At 52.7% G+C, this 17,344-nt stretch overlaps 1 protein-coding gene across 4 annotated transcripts in view; it reads left to right on the top strand.

Moving 5' to 3' along the window:
- The window catches only part of ALPK3 (alpha kinase 3), a 57,135-nt gene that overhangs the window by 2,253 nt on the left and 37,538 nt on the right, over nucleotides 1-17,344 (top strand). For 3 of the 4 annotated variants that reach the window (XM_032593561.1, XM_032593564.1, XM_032593562.1), the window contains exons 2-3: nucleotides 3,607-3,645; nucleotides 7,053-7,174. In XM_032593561.1, the coding sequence (XP_032449452.1) occupies nucleotides 3,607-3,645; nucleotides 7,053-7,174 (161 nt within the window). The remainder of the gene's footprint in view (nucleotides 1-3,606; nucleotides 3,646-7,052; nucleotides 7,175-17,344) is intronic. The other variant, XM_032593563.1, reaches the window with a different exon arrangement.

The following is a 17,344-nucleotide window of genomic DNA, read 5'->3' as shown; positions in this document are numbered from 1 at the left end:
GGAGCGTCACTCTTGTCTCCCACTTGTCACAGTGACTTGCCTGGGCTTTGCCTCCTGCATCTGGCCTTTGTCAATACGGCAGAACAAATAGAAGAGAGGCAGTGATGGAGGGAGGGAAGCAGGGGCGGCTTGAAAACCAGGCAGAATGGGGAAGACAGTGGATCTGGACTGTTAGAGAAAAAGCTGGAGAGTGGACACCTACCTTGATGGTAGATACATTTGAATTGCCTAACCCATGAGCACGAAGCAGTGGGCCGGCCTGAGAACTGCAGGTGGGATGGGAGTGACTGGTTCAAGCCCCCTGAACCTAAATGAGAATGCTCTTAAAAGGATATTCTTTGCATCAAGCATTTGGAGGAGGCAGGGCTGGGGCGGTGTGAGAGAGGGTTTTCTAGTCCGGGCCTGTGGACCCGGTTTTGCCCCTGCCAGCTGGCTACAGACCCTGACAGGTCCTGAGGGACAAGGAGGGCCAGACTGATCTCACCTCCGGAAAAGCCTCTGGCCAAAGAGGGGAGAGTGTGGATGTGAATGGGGCTGTGTTGGGGAGAGGAGGGGCGGCAGTTCCCACTTCTCTAGCGAGGCCTGACTCTTGCGTTAGAGCAGGCAGCCATGCCGTCTCCTGTCCCTCAGAACAGCCTGACTGCCTGTGGGGATGGGAAGAGGGCCCAAGACATGAAGGAGAAAGAGGGTCCCTTGAGGACTTTGCCAGCTGTCCTTGGCTCCAGCCCAGATGAACCCTGACTATCCCAGAGTCCTGACTGAGAGGCAAGTTCTGTTCCGCTCACTCTTGGCTCCACCATTTTCTGGGTCTCCCTCTATGCATGGAGCTCACGAGGCGTTGTTCTCAAGGGCCCTCGTGAGGACGGGCTGCCCCTTGGGGACCGATGGACAGCTGGGCTGGGGCCTGGGCCACGGGAAGCTCTGGCCCAGGTCTAGAGCCTGGATCCCTGTGCATACCTCCCCTCCCCTGAATCCACAGCCCTGAAGTGGTTTCCAGTCAGTAGTCAGCTCAAGGATATTCGTAACGCCCACTGGGGGCAGAGTTCCAGCATGTGGACGGTCCCAGCAAACTATAGGCCCAGCCTCCTAGGGCGTCCAGCCCCTAGGGCCTCACCCCTGTAGAAGACGGGGCAGGGGTAGGCTGGAGCAGGTTAAGGAGGTATAGTCGGGTGGGTCTAGTTATGACTGACTACCTTCTGAGGGACACTCGGAAGCTTTAGGAGTCTCTGTCCCCCCGTTTCTTGGAGACCCTGGCCCGAGGGGGCTCAGAGGAACAGCAGAAGCTATGGTGTTTGCTACAGACAGCTTTGGAACACCTCTTCTGTCCCGCTTAGGTCAGGCAGGTTGTCTCAGGCTTTCAGGGAAACTGAGGCATCAGGCTAGGACTTTCCAAGGGCCTTTTACATCCCAGAATATGTGAAAGCCAAGAAGAATGGGAGGCCCCGGGTTCCACAGCCAGTCCTGGCTCCCCCCAGGCTCACTTTTCCTTCTTTACCACGAGGCCTTTCCTTCTTGGGCCCCGAATTCCCATCCTGTAAAATGAAGGTGGCACTAAGAACTATTCCAGGGCTTTCTGCACCAGCGTTTGGTGCCCCTGATTCTGACCTCCTCACAGGCGGTAAAGGGAGAGTTTCCTGCCTGGATGGGGCCCTAAGCCTAGCTTTGGCCCAGTTGGCAGGGCACGGGCAGCGCTCCCACTTTCTGAAGATAAGCTGCCTCCGTGGCACAGGATTCCTCCTGCCGGATCTGGCTGACAGCGTAGGGGTGAAGCCCGGAGAGCGCAGGACAGGGAACAGAGCAGCCCTAGAGAGAGCCAGGGAGGGGGTCACCATCGCAGCTCGGTCCCTTACCTCCTTGCAGGTGGCACCTGTCATTCTCCTCTTGGAGTTAGAGAGCTGATTCTCTCCCTCTCCTTCCCAGGGAAGAAATCCAGACCCACCAGAGGACAAATCTCTCAATTACGAGGTGAAAGGCAAAGGAAGTTCATGGTCAGGAAAGGATGGACTTGGCCAGTGTCTGGGAACCACGAGAGGTTCTGCCCACGCGGCCTCCAGAGGATTTTTAAAGCTCTGAGCAGAGGCAGCTGCGTTCTCTCTCTTTCTTCCTTTTTGAGAGATGCGTTTGCCTTCCCTCTCTCTGCCTTCTCTCCCTCTCTCTCCCTCTCTTCTCTCTCCCTTCCACAAAACAGCTGTTGAATGGCTGCGGTCAGCTGAGCACTGTGCTAGGAGTATGGAAGCTACAAAAAGAGCTAGGTCTGAAGGCTGGGTGGGCAGCAGGAAGGAGGGAGGGCTTTCCAAGCAAGGAGGCCAGAAGGATGGGCTCAGAGGCCGGGCGTGGACATGTCCATGGCAGTTAGGGACAGGTCTGGTTCCAGTGGGACACGGTATTGGGAAGGAGAGAACGATAGTCATAGGGAGTGTGTGAGCAGATCAGGGAGGGCCTTGCACGCCCAGTAAAGGAGTTGAGACTCAGTGTAATGTACAGTGGGGGGGCGGGGACTGTCACATTTTTTTCAGGGAAGTGGTGTGAATATGAGGGGCGAAGGAAAAGGGGGCTGAGGTGGTCATCGGATTTGGAGCCGTGGGGGTCTCGATCAGAACACGACAGCAGGGGTAGAGCGGAAGGAAGAAAGCAGGGCCGAGGATTGTTGACCGGCTGGATTTGGGACCTGGAGGAGAGGGAGGGGTCCAAAATGGCACATTTACGGTTTGGAGTTTGGGAGGATGCTGGAGGTGGCCACACACCCAGGAACCCCTGAGAGGAAGCCGTGTTTTGGGGTAGAGGTTGAGGTGGGGTTTTGGGTTATAAAGGGACAGACCATCCCTGTCCTCATAGGGGCAGCTGAAGGGAGTAAGAGTGGAGGGGGTGGCCTCGCCTGGAGGTGTCTGTGTGAAGAAAGGTGGAGGGAGGGGCGGGTGGGGTGGTCTCCCTGGGTGGAGGGAGACCAGCTAGTGTCCCCTTTCAGCCACCTGGGGCAGGAGGGGTGATCAGGGCCCCTAGACATAATGGGCCCTTGTGCTGGTGTGACCGAGCTGGGTGCCTCCTGGCTCCTGCTGAATTAACCGCTTTGTTTTTCTCCTCTTCTCTCTTCCAGCGGGTTTGCCTTGTGTGGCCCCTTTAACTGTACTTTAACCTATTAATGGGCGTCCTCCAAGCCACCTGTCTCCTTCCTAGCCCGTTAGGGGATTTCTAGGAATGGGGGCTCTGCTCCCCCCAAAAGCCAAAGTGGGAGCTGCCCCCAGGCTGGTGTGCTGTGGGGTGGGGACACGCGCCAGGCAGCCGTGAGCCCCTCTCTTGGGGGCAGTGACCCAAGTGGCCTGGGACACATTTTTCTCCAAGCGCAGCCCCACGGGGCCTTCCTTCCTGCCTAACCATTCCCCTGGACTCTGCCGCATTTAACGAGCTCTCCGTTTCAGATACACCGGTGTGCCTGGTGGTGAGGCCACTTGCTAACTGGAGCAGGCCAACTAAGACAGCTGGTCCCTTTTAATAGAAAGGCCTCCGGGCCCCAGATGGTGGCCAATTAATACCCTGCAAACTGTTGTTGGTTTTGCCTCCTCTCCTTGCTCTTCTGGCCTAATGATTCCATTTGCTGTTTTCGCTTAGCTTATCAAGCAACCGGTTGTCTCACCCCAGCTCTGGAAGGTAAACGCACATTGCATTACATTTCTCTGACTGCCTTTTTCTCTCGGGTCTGGGCACTGAAGGGCCTCCGGGTGACTGCTTGTGCACTAATGGGGCTGCATGGGGTGAGGGGAGGGCCGGAGGGCGGGAAGGGGGGGAGGTGTGAGAGGGCACTCACGTGAGCGTGGGTCTCACAGGGGCCAGAGATGACGCCTGCATGGACCGCTGAAAGGCTTCCTGGGACCCAGAAATAGGCAAGGCTTCCCCAGATGCCTGTTACTGTATGTCTGTGCCCCCTGGAGAGGCACCATGGGGCCAGGACAGAGAGCCACCAGCCGTGTGACCCACTGACCCATCCTAGGTGTCTGCGGTGTTTGTGATCCCCTGTCTAGATTTGACACCTCATTGTCTATCTTCTGACGCAAGGTTAATGACTTCAGCGTTTCCTTCTCAGTCTCTTCTCTTTCTACCACCTCTTTCTCCAATTTCCCTCCCTTTGGGCTCTCTCCATCCCTGCGAGACTATGAACTCTTTGAGGTCCGGGAATACCACGTTAGCGTATGCCTGCCTTCGCATGGTCTCGGAATCTGCTCCAGAGCCAGGCAGGACGCGAGCATCAGGCTCACAGTCGGGGTTCGCCCATCGAATGCCTGTTCTCTTGCCTCCTGAGCTGGGGACAGCTTTCTCCCGCGGGCTGAACTGACTTCTATCATAAAAGTCGGAACGTTTCCTGGATATCTCCCACCCCTTGGGCCCCATCCCAGACTGGTAGGTCTGGGGAGAGTCGCCTACGGTTTCTTTACACAGAGAAAGGTTTCTGAGAAGGCAACTGGTCTCTGAGTAGCTAATCATGTCTACCGACGTGATTCGCGCTACCCTGTATGTTTCCTTTGATATAGGAGAACATCAAAGAGCCTTTGTTCTGGGTTGGTTGATGATCTGGAGGGGGTGGAGGGGAGGGGATCACAGCCAACTCAGAGGGGATCGGTGAGTGCTAACAGAGAAAGGATCTTGGAAGTTTCTTTAAAGCAAGGTAAAGAACCAAGTCTAAGGGCACAGTTAGGGTCCTTTGCGCATTGTGATAAGCCCACGGTTCTGGTGTTCTTTAGAAACACGCGATTAGTTAGGCTGTGCTATCCTTATGAAGTCACAGAGTTGGAAGGACTTGGAGGTGTCAGGGTGGGGCCAGACTGTTGCCAGATGTATGGACTTCTGGCTTTCCAGGAGACTGGAAGCAGCCCTGCTCAGAGTCTATCCAAGTGGTCTGGAGGATGGGGACAGAAAGCGGGTGGACCTTGACCGCATATGCAGTGGCTCTCCCTGCCCTAACGCACCCCAGCCCCACCCCGCAGAGGGTGTTCGTCTAGTCATGCCTTTTGGCAGTTATGCATGAGTTTCCAATGCAAGCATTTTCTATAATATAACTTAGAACCTAGTGGCTTTGGGAAGATGAGTGTACTTTCCCATTCAAGAGAAGTAATGAAATCAAATAACTACCTGCTACTGAATATCTAGCATGAACACCCGAAGAAAATTTCCTTGAAGCATAATTTCCTCCTTTTCTCTTTCCAGTAGCTTATTTCCTTAGACTTGCCCAAGTAGCTTCATCCTGAAGAGCCCAAGCTGAGTATTAGATCCAGGCTCGTGCTTCTGAGTAAGATAGGATTCTGGTTTTGCAGGGAGGACGTAATTAGGGATGTTCTGAATTAGCTGCAGAAGCCTGGAAGCCCGATGCCTTTTGGCATGGCACTTTCCTCTGGAAACGGTTGGTTGCGATTTGGTATTCCCCAGCCAGAAATATGCGGTCGGTATGAGAACAGCAAGAAACGTGTTCAGATGTTGTGTCTCCTGAGTGTCAGGGAGTTGAAGGGCCCTCTGTATCTGAGTGGGGTAAAGGCAAAGGCAGAGCACGATAGAGGAGGTCCAGATGAGAGTATCACAGCGGGTGTTAGGGAACCCCGACCGCACGCCCAGTTCAAGCGTTCAGGTGCGTGAGAGCTTAGGGTCCCCTTTCTGGGCAGTCTTTGTGGGCGAGGGCTCCCGTCAGTTCCCCAGAGGCCCAGGTGTCTGCATTCCCCTGGAGACACCACGGCTGGACCCCTGTTGGTCCAGAATCTTACCTGATCCCGGACGCTCTTCCTGGGATATCACCTTTCTCCTCAAACTCTAGACCAGAATGCCACCCACAGAAATGATGAGTTGAATGTGGACGCCCTCCCCGCAAAAGTCCTCTTTGCCGTGTTCCCACGGACACTCCCCTGCCCCTGGCGGAGAGGTCGCGGGCAGACGCATTGCCCAGGTGGCCGCCCCTCCTCCGAGGCACAGAGAAAGGCAGATTTGAATGTTTTGTCTGTCTGTCTCCAGTTCCCCCTGCTTCTCTTCACTTCTCCCCTCCTGGTCCTCACTGCTGCTCACCACGGTGTGTGTGAGTGGGGAGGGGGAGGGGGGCTGGGCACGGCTTGTGCACCACACAACCCGGCCATGTGGTTACGCTTCACGCCTCGGGACGCGTTGTGTCTCTGCTGGCCCGTGAAAGGGTTTGGCATGGTGGTTTGCTTCCCGTGCCCAGGAAGGAGAGGACTGTACATGCTGAGCAGCGTCGGTGAGTCTGTGCTGGACTCAGCGAGCCCGCAAATGCCCTTGAATTTTGGGAGGCGGATTGTCCCTATGGAACTACAAGTCCTGGCTTTTGCAGGAACGGATCTGTTGATGGTTTGGCGGTCGTGCTGGTCCGTCTTGGAGCTGGCCGCCATGTATTCACCTGAGCACCTGGTGTCCGGGGATGGACCCCAAGAGCAGACTCTCTTTCCTGACACCCCTGTGAACTAGAGTCTACCTTTGGGTCTAGACCCCTGGAATTGGCTGGCTTCTTCTTCCTCTACTCCGGTCTTTGCTCATAAGTTCAGGGCCTTTTCTTCTGAGCACAACCTTTAGGAGAGGCCCCTGAGCTGTGTGTCCTTGAGAGTTGACTGGCTTTTCCCTCTTTAGCATGAATGGAAGCTCTGCTGTGCTGGGGTCCCCGTCTCTGAGGCCGGACCTATCCGTATGTGTGCCTCCCCCGTGTGCGAGCTTTCCTGGAGATAGATGGTCGAGGGTGAAGCAAGGCCTTCCGATAAGGATGGGAAGGGGACGGCAGGGCTGGTGGTTTGGCATGCTTAGGATCCTGGCCCATGGTCAGAAGCCTGCCTATTGGAATGGGTCTGTATCGGGATTCTGTTCAGCCCCTTGGTACCACCCCTGCCCCCAGTGTGGCCCAGAGATCTGGCTCCCTTGAAGAAAGACTTGCTCAGGTACTGGGGCCGTGGCCACAGGATGGTGGATGGACGTGGTAAGATTTAAGCCGCTTTGGACAACACCGGTCCAGATTGGACACCAGCGGAGATGCTGGGGGGGGAGAGCCGCTCTGAATCGCTCTTTGCCTTTCGTAGGAGCACCTTCTGCTCCATCATCGCGCAGCTAACAGAGGAGACCCAGCCGCTGTTCGAGACCACGCTCAAGTCCCGGGCTGTGTCCGAGGACAGCGACGTCAGGTTCACCTGCATCGTCACAGGTAATGAGGCCATCCGTACGAGCCACACCAGGGTCACAGCACACAAAAGGGTCCAAAGGGGCTGTGGGGATGGGCATGGAGGGGGTTGGCTGTGTGCACAAAACCGTGCAAGTTGACATTTGTTTCTTAGCTTTCTCTCCAGCTTAGTCTCCCTGCGTGGGCTGGGGTCCCTTTTTCCTCCCATTCTGGAGCCACATCTACAGCCTGCTTCTCTTCAAAAGCCTGCCTTCAGTGTAGTTCGTTACCCTTAGACATACGATTAATGAATCTTAGCTCCAAGGAAAGAAGCTGTCCAATTGAAAGAGGGTTTTTTTTTTAATGTTTAAAAAATGTTTATTTTTATTTTTTCCTTTTTTAAAAAAATTTTTTTAACACTTATTTATTTTTGAGACAGAGACAGAGCATGAACGGGGGAGGGTCAGAGAGAGAGGGAGACACAGAATCCGAAACAGGATCCAGGCTCTGAGCTGTCCGCACAGAGCCCGACATGGGGCTCGAACTCATGGACCGTGAGATCATGACCTGATCTCGACCGAAGTCGGTCGCTTAACCGACTGAACCACCCAGAGGCCCCAAAAAATGTTTATTTTTTTTTTTCAACGTTTATTTATTTTTTTGGGGACAGAGAGAGACAGAGCATGAACGGGGGAGGGGCAGAGAGAGAGGGAGACACAGAATCGGAAACAGGCTCCAGGCTCCGAGCCATCAGCCCAGAGCCCGACGCGGGGCTCGAACTCACGGACCGCGAGATCGTGACCTGGCTGAAGTCGGACGCTTAACCGACTGCGCCACCCAGGCGCCCCAAAAAATGTTTATTTTTAAGAGAAAGAGAGAGTGAGTGAGTGTGTGAGCGAGGGAGCCTGATGTGGGGCTCAAACTCAAGAACTGCAAGATCATGACCTGAGCCGAACTCGGATGCTTAACCAACTGAGCCACCAGGGTGCCCTGAGGTTATTTATTTATTTATTTATTTATTTAGAGAGTGAGAGAAGGGGAGGGCAGAGAGAGAGAGAGAGAGAGAGAGAGAGAGAGAAAGAGAATCCCAAGCAGGCTCCGCACTGCCAACACAGAGCCCAATGTGAGGCTCGACCCCACAAACTGTGAGATCATGACCTGAGCCAAAATCAAGAGAGGGACGCTCAACCGACTGAGCCACCCAGATGCCCCGAAAGAGGTTTTGGAGGCCATCTTCCCAAAGATCCCCATTTTAAGCTGAGTGGTCTGAGGCTTGTGAATCTCAAGCCTGAGAGACGGTGATGTATCATGATACTGACTGCAGACCCTGGAGAGGGACCGGCTGGCTGGGATGCTGGCTCATCCCCTTTCCAGTTATATGATACCGAAGAGGTTGCCTAACCTTGCGTGACCTCTCAGCGCCTCATCTGTGAGGCAGGGATGACCACAGCGTGAACCTCCTAGGGTTATTGTGGGGCCGAATGCGTCAAGACCTGCGAGATCTTTGGAATGGTGCCTGGCTACAGTTAGTACCACACAAGTGTTGGAAATTAAGCCTATTATTATTTGCGTTTCTCTGAGCTCCATGGTGGGACTTGGCAGAACAGGGAGTAGAGTGATACTCTTTGGAAGAGGAGGCTGGTGGAGTGATAGTACTGGAAAGCCGGCTCTGAGGAGTGCCTCTCCTCCAGACCTCCCAGCAGGGTCTCCTGTTGCACCACCTTGACCTGCTGGCGGGCCTGCAGGACTACCCCTCCCAGCTGTGCAGCCGTCTGCCAACCGGCCCAGGTCAAGGTTCCCTCCGAGAGCCCATTTTTTTTTTTCCAGTAAATCAAGGGCATTGGTGGTTTCCAACTGTGACGTGCCCTGATTCCAGGGCACCTGTCTGGCCCAGCCAGCAGCTAAACAGCTTCTCTGGGATCGGCTTCTCCTGGGCAGTTCCCACCCTTACCCAGAACCCTCCGAGCGCCAGGCTGAGAACACTGTCTGTTCCAGGGGACACAGAGGTGTGCATCTATTCCTTACCTTTGTACAGCGTAACACATTTTGCAACATTCATCTGTTTCCATTGTCATTGGATTCTGACAAAACCTGGTGAAGTAAGTGCTATTATTAGTCAAGTTTTACGGAGAAGGAAGCCAAAGTAGGTTAGGTGACGTGCGAGGAGGAGGTAACTACTGCTCTCTAAGGCATCTGACTGATGCCTGCTACGTGACCGTGATACTGACGGTGTTCTGAAAAACCCGACTCTTTCACAGATCTGTGCTTTTACATGCGCTGTTTTCCCCCTCCAGAAAGTCCTTAATCCTTCCTTTCAAAGGAAATTAATTTTTATTTGATCAAATTAATACAAGCACATAGTTTAAGTGTTTGCGTTATACTAAAAGGCACGTATCAAAATACAGAAGATCCCCGCCCCCCCCCCCCCCCCCCGCCCTAACTCGTCTTCCCAGAAGCAACCGTTTTCACCTTTCAGCTGTTTCTTCTGGTGTCTGCATTTCCACGATGCTGAATAGTATGTGACCACGGCTTACTTTGGGGACTTCGGAGTTTCCTGCTGTCTGGTCTTCCTGTTATGGTAGATAGCGAGTTGGCTCTCTCTATCTTCATTTCTTCTGTTTCTCTTCACTTACCTTCTCAATATGGTTGTATCATGATTTTTGTTTGAGTGAATATTTACTGTTTATCTTGTTTCTATGAGATATTATTCATACCAACGTTGTAGTATACTATGTTACTTTCTTTTGTCTTTACTCAAGTTAGTACTTTCTTTAATTTTTCACCGAATTGGTTTTTTGCTGTGTATTGCTGCTTTTTCTTATCCCATCTGATAGCCTCTTAAAACACTTTTCTGCCACGAAAAAAAGAAAAACAAACCAAAACACTTTTCTGCAAGGTCAGTGCCATCGGTACTCTTGTTAGCTGCTTTCCTTGGGGACACCTCTTTTGGAGATCACCGTTCTTCTGTCTGAACTGGCGGCCTTTTAGGTCCCATACCCAGCTGTTATCCCGGGGTTTCCCTTGGCCTTTCTCCTGGGCTTGAGTCAGGTTCCTGGATCCCATGTCGTCCTTTTTTCTGGGTTTACTCTCCGGCTTTACTGACCTACATCCTCCAGTAGATTCATCAGGTGAAAAAGCCATTATACCCCAGGTGGCACGACAGCGGGAGGCATGGTGATGGCGAGCCCTCCACCTGCCTCTCGTTTGAGCCATTCTGCTCCAGGGTGATACAGTTGTTCTGGGCGTCTGACGCAGTTGGCATCCTGGGATCTCCCTTTACCATCATCCTACACATTCCCTTTACCTCTCTCCTGTGATGGGTTTCCCGTTTTCTATATTCCATGTTTTTCTTTTTCTTGATTTGCATTCTTATTTTGGTAGCTTCCTAGGCAGAGTATGTGGGAAGTAAATGTTAGACAACTTCTGTCTGAGGATGTTTTTTTTTTTTTCCCTCTTTATATTTTACTCTTTTTAAATAAAATTTTTTTCAACATTTATTTTTTGAGAGGCAGAGAGAGACAGAATGTGAGTGGGGGAGGGGCAGAGAGAGGGGGAGACACAGAATCGGAAGCAGGCTCCAGGCTCGGAGCCGTCAGCACAGAGCCTGATGTGGGGCTGGAACTCACAGGCTATGAGATCATGACCTGAGCTGAAGTCGGACGCTTAGCTGACTGAGCCACCATGGCGCCCCTCTTTTATTTTACTTTTGATGGGGAGTTTGGCTGGGTCTAGATTCTTTTTTTTTTTTTTTTTTTATGGTCTAAACTCTCAATTTATTTTTATTATTATTTTTTAATATATGAGATTTATTGTCAAATTGGTTTCCATACAACACCCAGTCCTCATCCCAACAGGTGCCCTCCTCAATGCCCATCACCCACCCTCCCCTCCCTCCCACCCCCCATCATGGGTCCTGAGAAACTTAACAGGCTGGGTCTAGATTCTAAGTTGAAAATAATTGTCCTTCAGAATTTTGAAGACATTGCTGCATTGCCTTCTTGCCCCCAGTGTTAGCATTCAGAGCAGGAAGACGGTTCTTATTCCTCACTCTTTGCAGGAAACTTATTTTTCCTCTCTGGAGGCTTGTAAGAATGTTCTGGTATTTCATAATGATGTATCTTGATATGGGTGTCTTTTCATCCTGGAGCGTGCTTGGACACTTTCAATCTGGTAACCAATGGCCTCTAGTTCTGGGAAATTTGAGATTACTGTGATGTTGGTTTCTTCCTCCTGTTTTCTCTGTTCTTTCTTTCTGGAACTCTTGTTATGTGAATATCTGCTTCCCTAGACTCATTCTCTTATTTTCTTATTCTTTCTTCCCCCTTTTATTGATTTGTCTTTTTTGCTCCACTTTCCAGATTGCCTCAGTGTTATCTTTCAACTCTTCCACTGTTTTTTTGAATGTTTATAATTTTTTAATGTTTACTTATTTGAATTTATTTTTGAGTGAGAGAGAAAGAGAGAGAGAAAGAATGCAAACAGGGGAGACACAGAGAGAGAGAGAGACACACACACACACACACACAGAGTGTGAAGCAGGTTCCAGTCTCTGAGCTGTCACCACAGAGCCCGACGTGGGGCTCAAACTCAAGAACCACCAGATCATGACCTGAGCCAAAGTTGACGGTCAACTGACTGAGCCACCCAGGCACCCCTTTCACTGGGTTTTTTTTTTTTTTTAATTTTTTTCAACGTTTTTATTTATTTTTTGGGGGACAGAGAGAGACAGAGCATGAACGGGGGAGGGGCAGAGAGAGAGGGAGACACAGAATCGGAAACAGGCTCCAGGCTCTGAGCCATCAGCCCAGAGCCCGACGCGGGGCTCGAACTCACGGACCGCGAGATCGTGACCTGGCTGAAGTTGGACGCTTAACCGACTGCGCCACCCAGGCGCCCCTTTCACTGGGTTTTTAATTTCTAAGAGCTCCTTAAAAATTTTCTTACTGTGGTATCCTATTTTTTTTATGAATGTAATGTCTTCTTTTAGATCTGAGACTAGTAATGATGGCTTTCTAAAAGTTTCCTTCTCCCTGCATAGCTTGGGTTTCTTCCAATTTGCTTTTTTAAAATTTAACTTAATGGTTTTGGTCCTTCATCTTCTATGTATAGACTTTCCTAGATACCTAGGGGTCTTTGGCTGTCAGGTAGCGGTTAAGAGTAGAGACTAAAAAGCTGGTAGTTCTGAGCAAGTGGGAGGGGCCTGAAAACTTGGGGCTTCGTTGTAGGGTGGGTGATCTGGCAGCATTGGAACTGACAGAGTGAGTTTCTTTAATTCCTTCATCGTGGACTGGCTAGAGTCCCTAGTGAATGCTCTTCCCGTATCTTGCCCGGAGGGTAAAGATGTTCCGGGAACTGTGCGGATTCAGATTAGAGGGTTGGGTGGGCTCTCACCAGAGAGCATTTATTTTATGCACAGTCATCACATTTTTCTGTTTTCCCTGGAGCAGTCATGCCCTCAGCAGTGCTGGCTTACCCTCAGGCTAAAGTTTTACCTTTCCAGATAATCAACCTCACCTTTGGCCATGCATAGGGGGGAGGAGCCATTACCTGGTGGTATGGACGGGGTGAGGGGATCCAGAGATCTGATCGCTTTTCAAGCAACTTACAATCTCTCCTCCTTCCCCCTCCCCGCAAGTGGTTGCCAGCACTTATGCGCCCATGTTCAAAGGGTAGCTATCAGTTGCCCCTCTGCTGCCTAAGAGGCCAGCTGTCCCGGGTCTGCGGAGTCAGTTTCTGCTTGTCCATCTGCTTTCCCACCTTCAAACTATTGTTCCTCCTTCTGCTCGCCTCACCTGTTCTCCCCGTCCCTGTGGTCTCACATCTTTTAATACAAAATCTCTTTAGAGTACTTGTAGTGGGTTTTGTAGACAGAGTTTTCACTCTGTCTTTTTACCTAGAAGCTTACTCCTTTGCCTGGAAAATTCCTTCTCATCTTTCCAAGTCCAGCCCAAAAGGCTTATCCTCTAGGACATCATCTCCCGCACTTCCACGGAGAGCTCTCGCGATATCTGTTTTCCTGCTCGCACATCTCTCCCTCCAAGAAGCCTGTGAGATCTGAAAGGGTAGAGCACAAAGCTAGCACACCGGGTCTCTCTGGAGCAAGCCCGGATGTCTATTCCTTTGCACCGCAGCTGCTGCAGGGGCCTTGGGCCACCGGAGAGGGGCTGGCACCAGGGACGGCTCTCCCTCCTCTCCCTCTTCCATTCTGCCCTTTGGAGCCATGGACTCTGAGAGCAAAGTGGAGAAGCCAGACAGGATCCTGATTTACAGACTCCTGGGGCATTTTATTAAGTGCCTCCGATGTCATCACGGGGCTTTGCCCTGTTTTAAGCCCCAAGCAAAGGAGCAAACTTTTATCCCCTCAGTTGAGACAACATCCATGTCTCATGAGACCACGAGATGACCGTGGTCTCCTTTCTGCTCGGGAGCCCCTGCCATGCTCGGGTCTACAGGACTCCCACTTGGGGCTGTGGGATTTCCAGGGCTCTGGCTGTGTCTAACATCCATGCCTCAGTCCTCTATTGTAACTAACTTCCTCCTCCCCGCTGTTGCCCCTTCCCCCCCACCCCCAAGCAATCTCAGGTCACCTGAGTTTTATGTAGCAGATTAGGGAAGGGGTCTCTGCGATCACCGTAGTAAGTAAGCCATTTCCAGTGAGCAAGGAGAAAATGTGGACTGTATGGGGAAGAAAGGGGGAGGGCAAAGGGGGATGCAGAAAAATCAGAGAACAAAGGAGACAGGGGCTGGGTCTCCCAACCTGGAGAGGTAGATGGTGGATAGACCTATGGCTGAGACTGGCCTCCCTGTGGGACTCGTGTGGTGCTCCCGGCTGGTGTGTGTGGGGAAGGAGTGACCACACGTGCCTGTCTGCCTCCCACCCTGCTGCCAGCATCCCCTGAGCTAGATGGTGATGAGTCAGCCCCGCCAGGGCCCTGCCAGGGACAGGTGATACTTTCCGGTGGGTCCGAACCTAACAGCACGTGAGGGAGAGGGGTCTGTGCCGGTTGTCCTGCTCGTGGAGCTCTGAGGGAAGCCCTCGGGGTCCTGGAGAAGGGATGGACAGCCCTGAGGCTCTTCCCCCTCAGAGTGGGCATATGGGGGGTTAGCTCGCCTTGACTCGGCCTTCTGGCTGCTGTCTCCCCCAGGGCCCCTCTGGCCAGAATGCTGGTGTCCTTGAGGTTGTCCATCGTCGTCTGAGCTGTCAGCACAGAGCCTCACACAGGGCTCGAACTCACTGACCGTGAGATCTTGACCTGAGCCCAAGTCAGGTGCTTAACCAACTGAGCCACCCAGGCGCCCCGACTCTGTGGATTTTATGTTGGTGTGTGTGTGTGTGTGTGCACACACAGACGTTGGGGCAGGAGGAGGAAGAAGACTGAGCCTTTAGACAGAACCACGTTCCTGAAAAAGGCCCTTTCGTAGAGAAATGAGTCCAGTGTAATGATTACTGGGGATAAACACTTACATATAGGTCCCGCAGTCCTCACTGGAAAGGGCGCTGGTAGAAGGAAATGGAAAAGCCACGTGCCTTGTCGTGTGCCAACTTTGTGACCCTGGCTAAGTTCCTTTGCTTCCCAGAGCCTCACCTTCCTCTTGTGGAAAACAGGGGTTGAAACGCCTGACCTGCCTGTCTTGTAGAAAAGAGGGATTTGAATTTGGTTCTTCTGCGTATCGGCTGGATGGTTTGGGGCAGAAGCCTTAATTTCATGGGTCTGGATTTCCTCATCTTTTACACCTGGGATTAATAACAGTACGTTCCGTAGGATCTGTGTAGGATCCGACGAGATGACGCATGAAGAACGTTCAGCTCAGTAGCTGGCACAGAGAAAGTCCTCAATAAATGCTTGGCAGTTGTTTTCACGGGAGGGCCAAACGAAAATACATTTGAAAGCTCTTTGAAAACTCTACATTGACATCTGTCGTTATTTCTCTCTTCAATCTGAGCTTCTCAAACTGGGGATGGTGGGGACAAGGTTGCAAGTCCCCAGGCTGGTGTTCCAGACTCGGGCCTGCCGGCTGTGAGGCAGAGGTCCCGGCCTGCAGCACCACAGCGGGGCGGGGGGGGGGGGGGGTGTCCCTGGCTACAGCTTGTATCCGTGTGCGCATGCCTGCCTGTGGGCACACGCGTGTGCCGCTCGGAAGGAAGGACCTTTCCTGCCTTTGTGTGTTTTGGAACACAGTTCGTATCGTCCAGGGGACAAGGAGATGTTTTCCGTCCAAACCCGTTGTTGCCGCGGAGCCCTAAGCTGTCAGGTTGGCCCCCGTGTTTCGAAGAGGCACCCCGAGGATGGCACGGGGGCTGAGGCCTCCGCCTTCGGGCTGTGAGGCCCATTCAGTATCTCCCTCCTTGCCCCAGCTTGACCGGACTCAGGTGCCCTGGACTCTGAGGCCCTACCGGGCAGATCATGGGGCAGGGAGGCTCTGAGCCGGGCTCTCGGAGGGATGAGATCATCACACAGGATGGTGAGGACACCTGTGCTGGCCCCGGCCACACGCGGTGATGTAACCAGGGACTTTAGCTCACAGTGGAAACATGGGGTTCACTTTACAGTCAGGGTTGCCCAGAGTTTGTTCCTGGCCGCCTCAGCTGCCGCCTCGCCTCCCTTGCTCCCTGTTCCTGTACGTTCCCCGGCGTGTCCTCTGCTTTCCACCCCCGCACCGTACTGTTACGGTTCCTACGTCAGGCACACCCTCCCCATCTGTCCCTTGCTTGTTTGTTTGCTCGTGTCCTTACTCACTCCTTTACTCACTCATCCAGCAGGGTTTTATTAAGTAACTACTACGTGCCAGGCACGATCTTAGGTGGCGGTGATATAGCAGTAAAGAGGATAGGATTCCTGCCCTCATGGGACATGGGTCTAGGAGAAGAGACAGACGAGGAAAGAGGAAGAGCACTCCATAAGAGTGAGGAAAAGTTTTCAGGAAATGGAGCGGGGCGGGGGGGGGGGCAATGCTGACAGATTCGGTAGATGAGGCACGAGAATTGCCAGTTGGGGGCGGCTGGGGGGCTCAGTCGGTTCAGCGTCCGACTTCGGCTCAGGTCGCCATCTCACGGTTCATGAGTTCAAGCCCCGCTTTGGGCTCTGTGCCGACAGCTCAGAGCCTGGACCCTGCTTCGGATTCTGTGTCTCCCTCTCTGCCCCTCCCCTGCTCTGTCTCTCTCTCTCAAAAATAAATAAACATTAAAAAAAAAAAAAAAAAGAATTGCCCATAGATTTGGCCAATGTGTGAGTCGTGAGCGACCTCGACAGGAACAGTTCTGCTGCTGCCTGGGAGCACAGAAGCCCAACTGGATGGGGAGGGAGAGGAGACAGAGTGCGGACGGCACTTCCGAAGCACTTTTCTGTGACATCCGTACAGCAGGCTTGCGTGCCTCCGGGAGTCATGTAGTGGAGGGGAATGGTTCGATGACACGGGAGGGGGCAGGAGCGACTGTTGGAGAGATGTCCTTGATGAGGCAGGAGGAGATGGGATCCAGTGGGGTCGGCTGGAGGTAGGAGTGTGGGCAGTTTACCCGGAGACGGCAGGGCAGACAGAGCAGGTGAGCCCCGTGTGATCTTTTCTACTGTTCGGTGGGTTCCCGGAGAGCAGAGACCCTGGTGGTGACGTTCTATATCTTTATAATCCTCGCTTGGCAGTCAGCACACACAGAATACATATGTTGGAGGGCGTGTGTGTTAGGGGTCTCTGAGTTCTCATAGATAGTGGAAATCACTTGGCGTCAGCTTAAGAAATGAAGCAGGCGGGGCGCCTGGTGGCTCAGTTTTTTAAGCGTCTGACTTTGGCTCAGGTCATGATCTCTCGGTCCGTGGGTTCAAGCCCCGTCTCAGGCTCTGTGCTGACAGCTTGGAGCCTGGAGTCTGTTTCAGATTCTGTGTCTCCCTCTCTCTCTCTGCCCCTTCCCCACTCACACTCTGTCTCTTTAAAGAAAATTAAAAAAAAAAAAAAAAATGAAGCCGAGTTCACGGGAAGGCTAGACGGGCTTCTTGTGGGACTGAGGAGTGCAGCTGTGTCCACGCGAGGCGTGGACTCAATATTTGGAAGGGTGTTGAGACTGTCTGTCTGTCTCTGATCTCTTATTCTGTTCTGAATACGAGTTTCGGGGGCGCCTGGGTGGCGCAGTCGGTTAAGCGTCCGACTTCAGCCAGGTCACGATCTCGCGGTCCGGGAGTTTGAGCCCCGCGTCGGGCTCTGGGCTGATGGCTCAGAGCCTGG

This window comes from Lynx canadensis, chromosome B3 (assembly GCF_007474595.2).
Source record: "Lynx canadensis isolate LIC74 chromosome B3, mLynCan4.pri.v2, whole genome shotgun sequence".
NCBI classification, from domain to species: domain Eukaryota; kingdom Metazoa; phylum Chordata; class Mammalia; order Carnivora; family Felidae; genus Lynx; species Lynx canadensis.
Note: the sequence above shows the minus strand (reverse complement) of the source record. Positions and strands in the feature narration are given on the sequence as shown.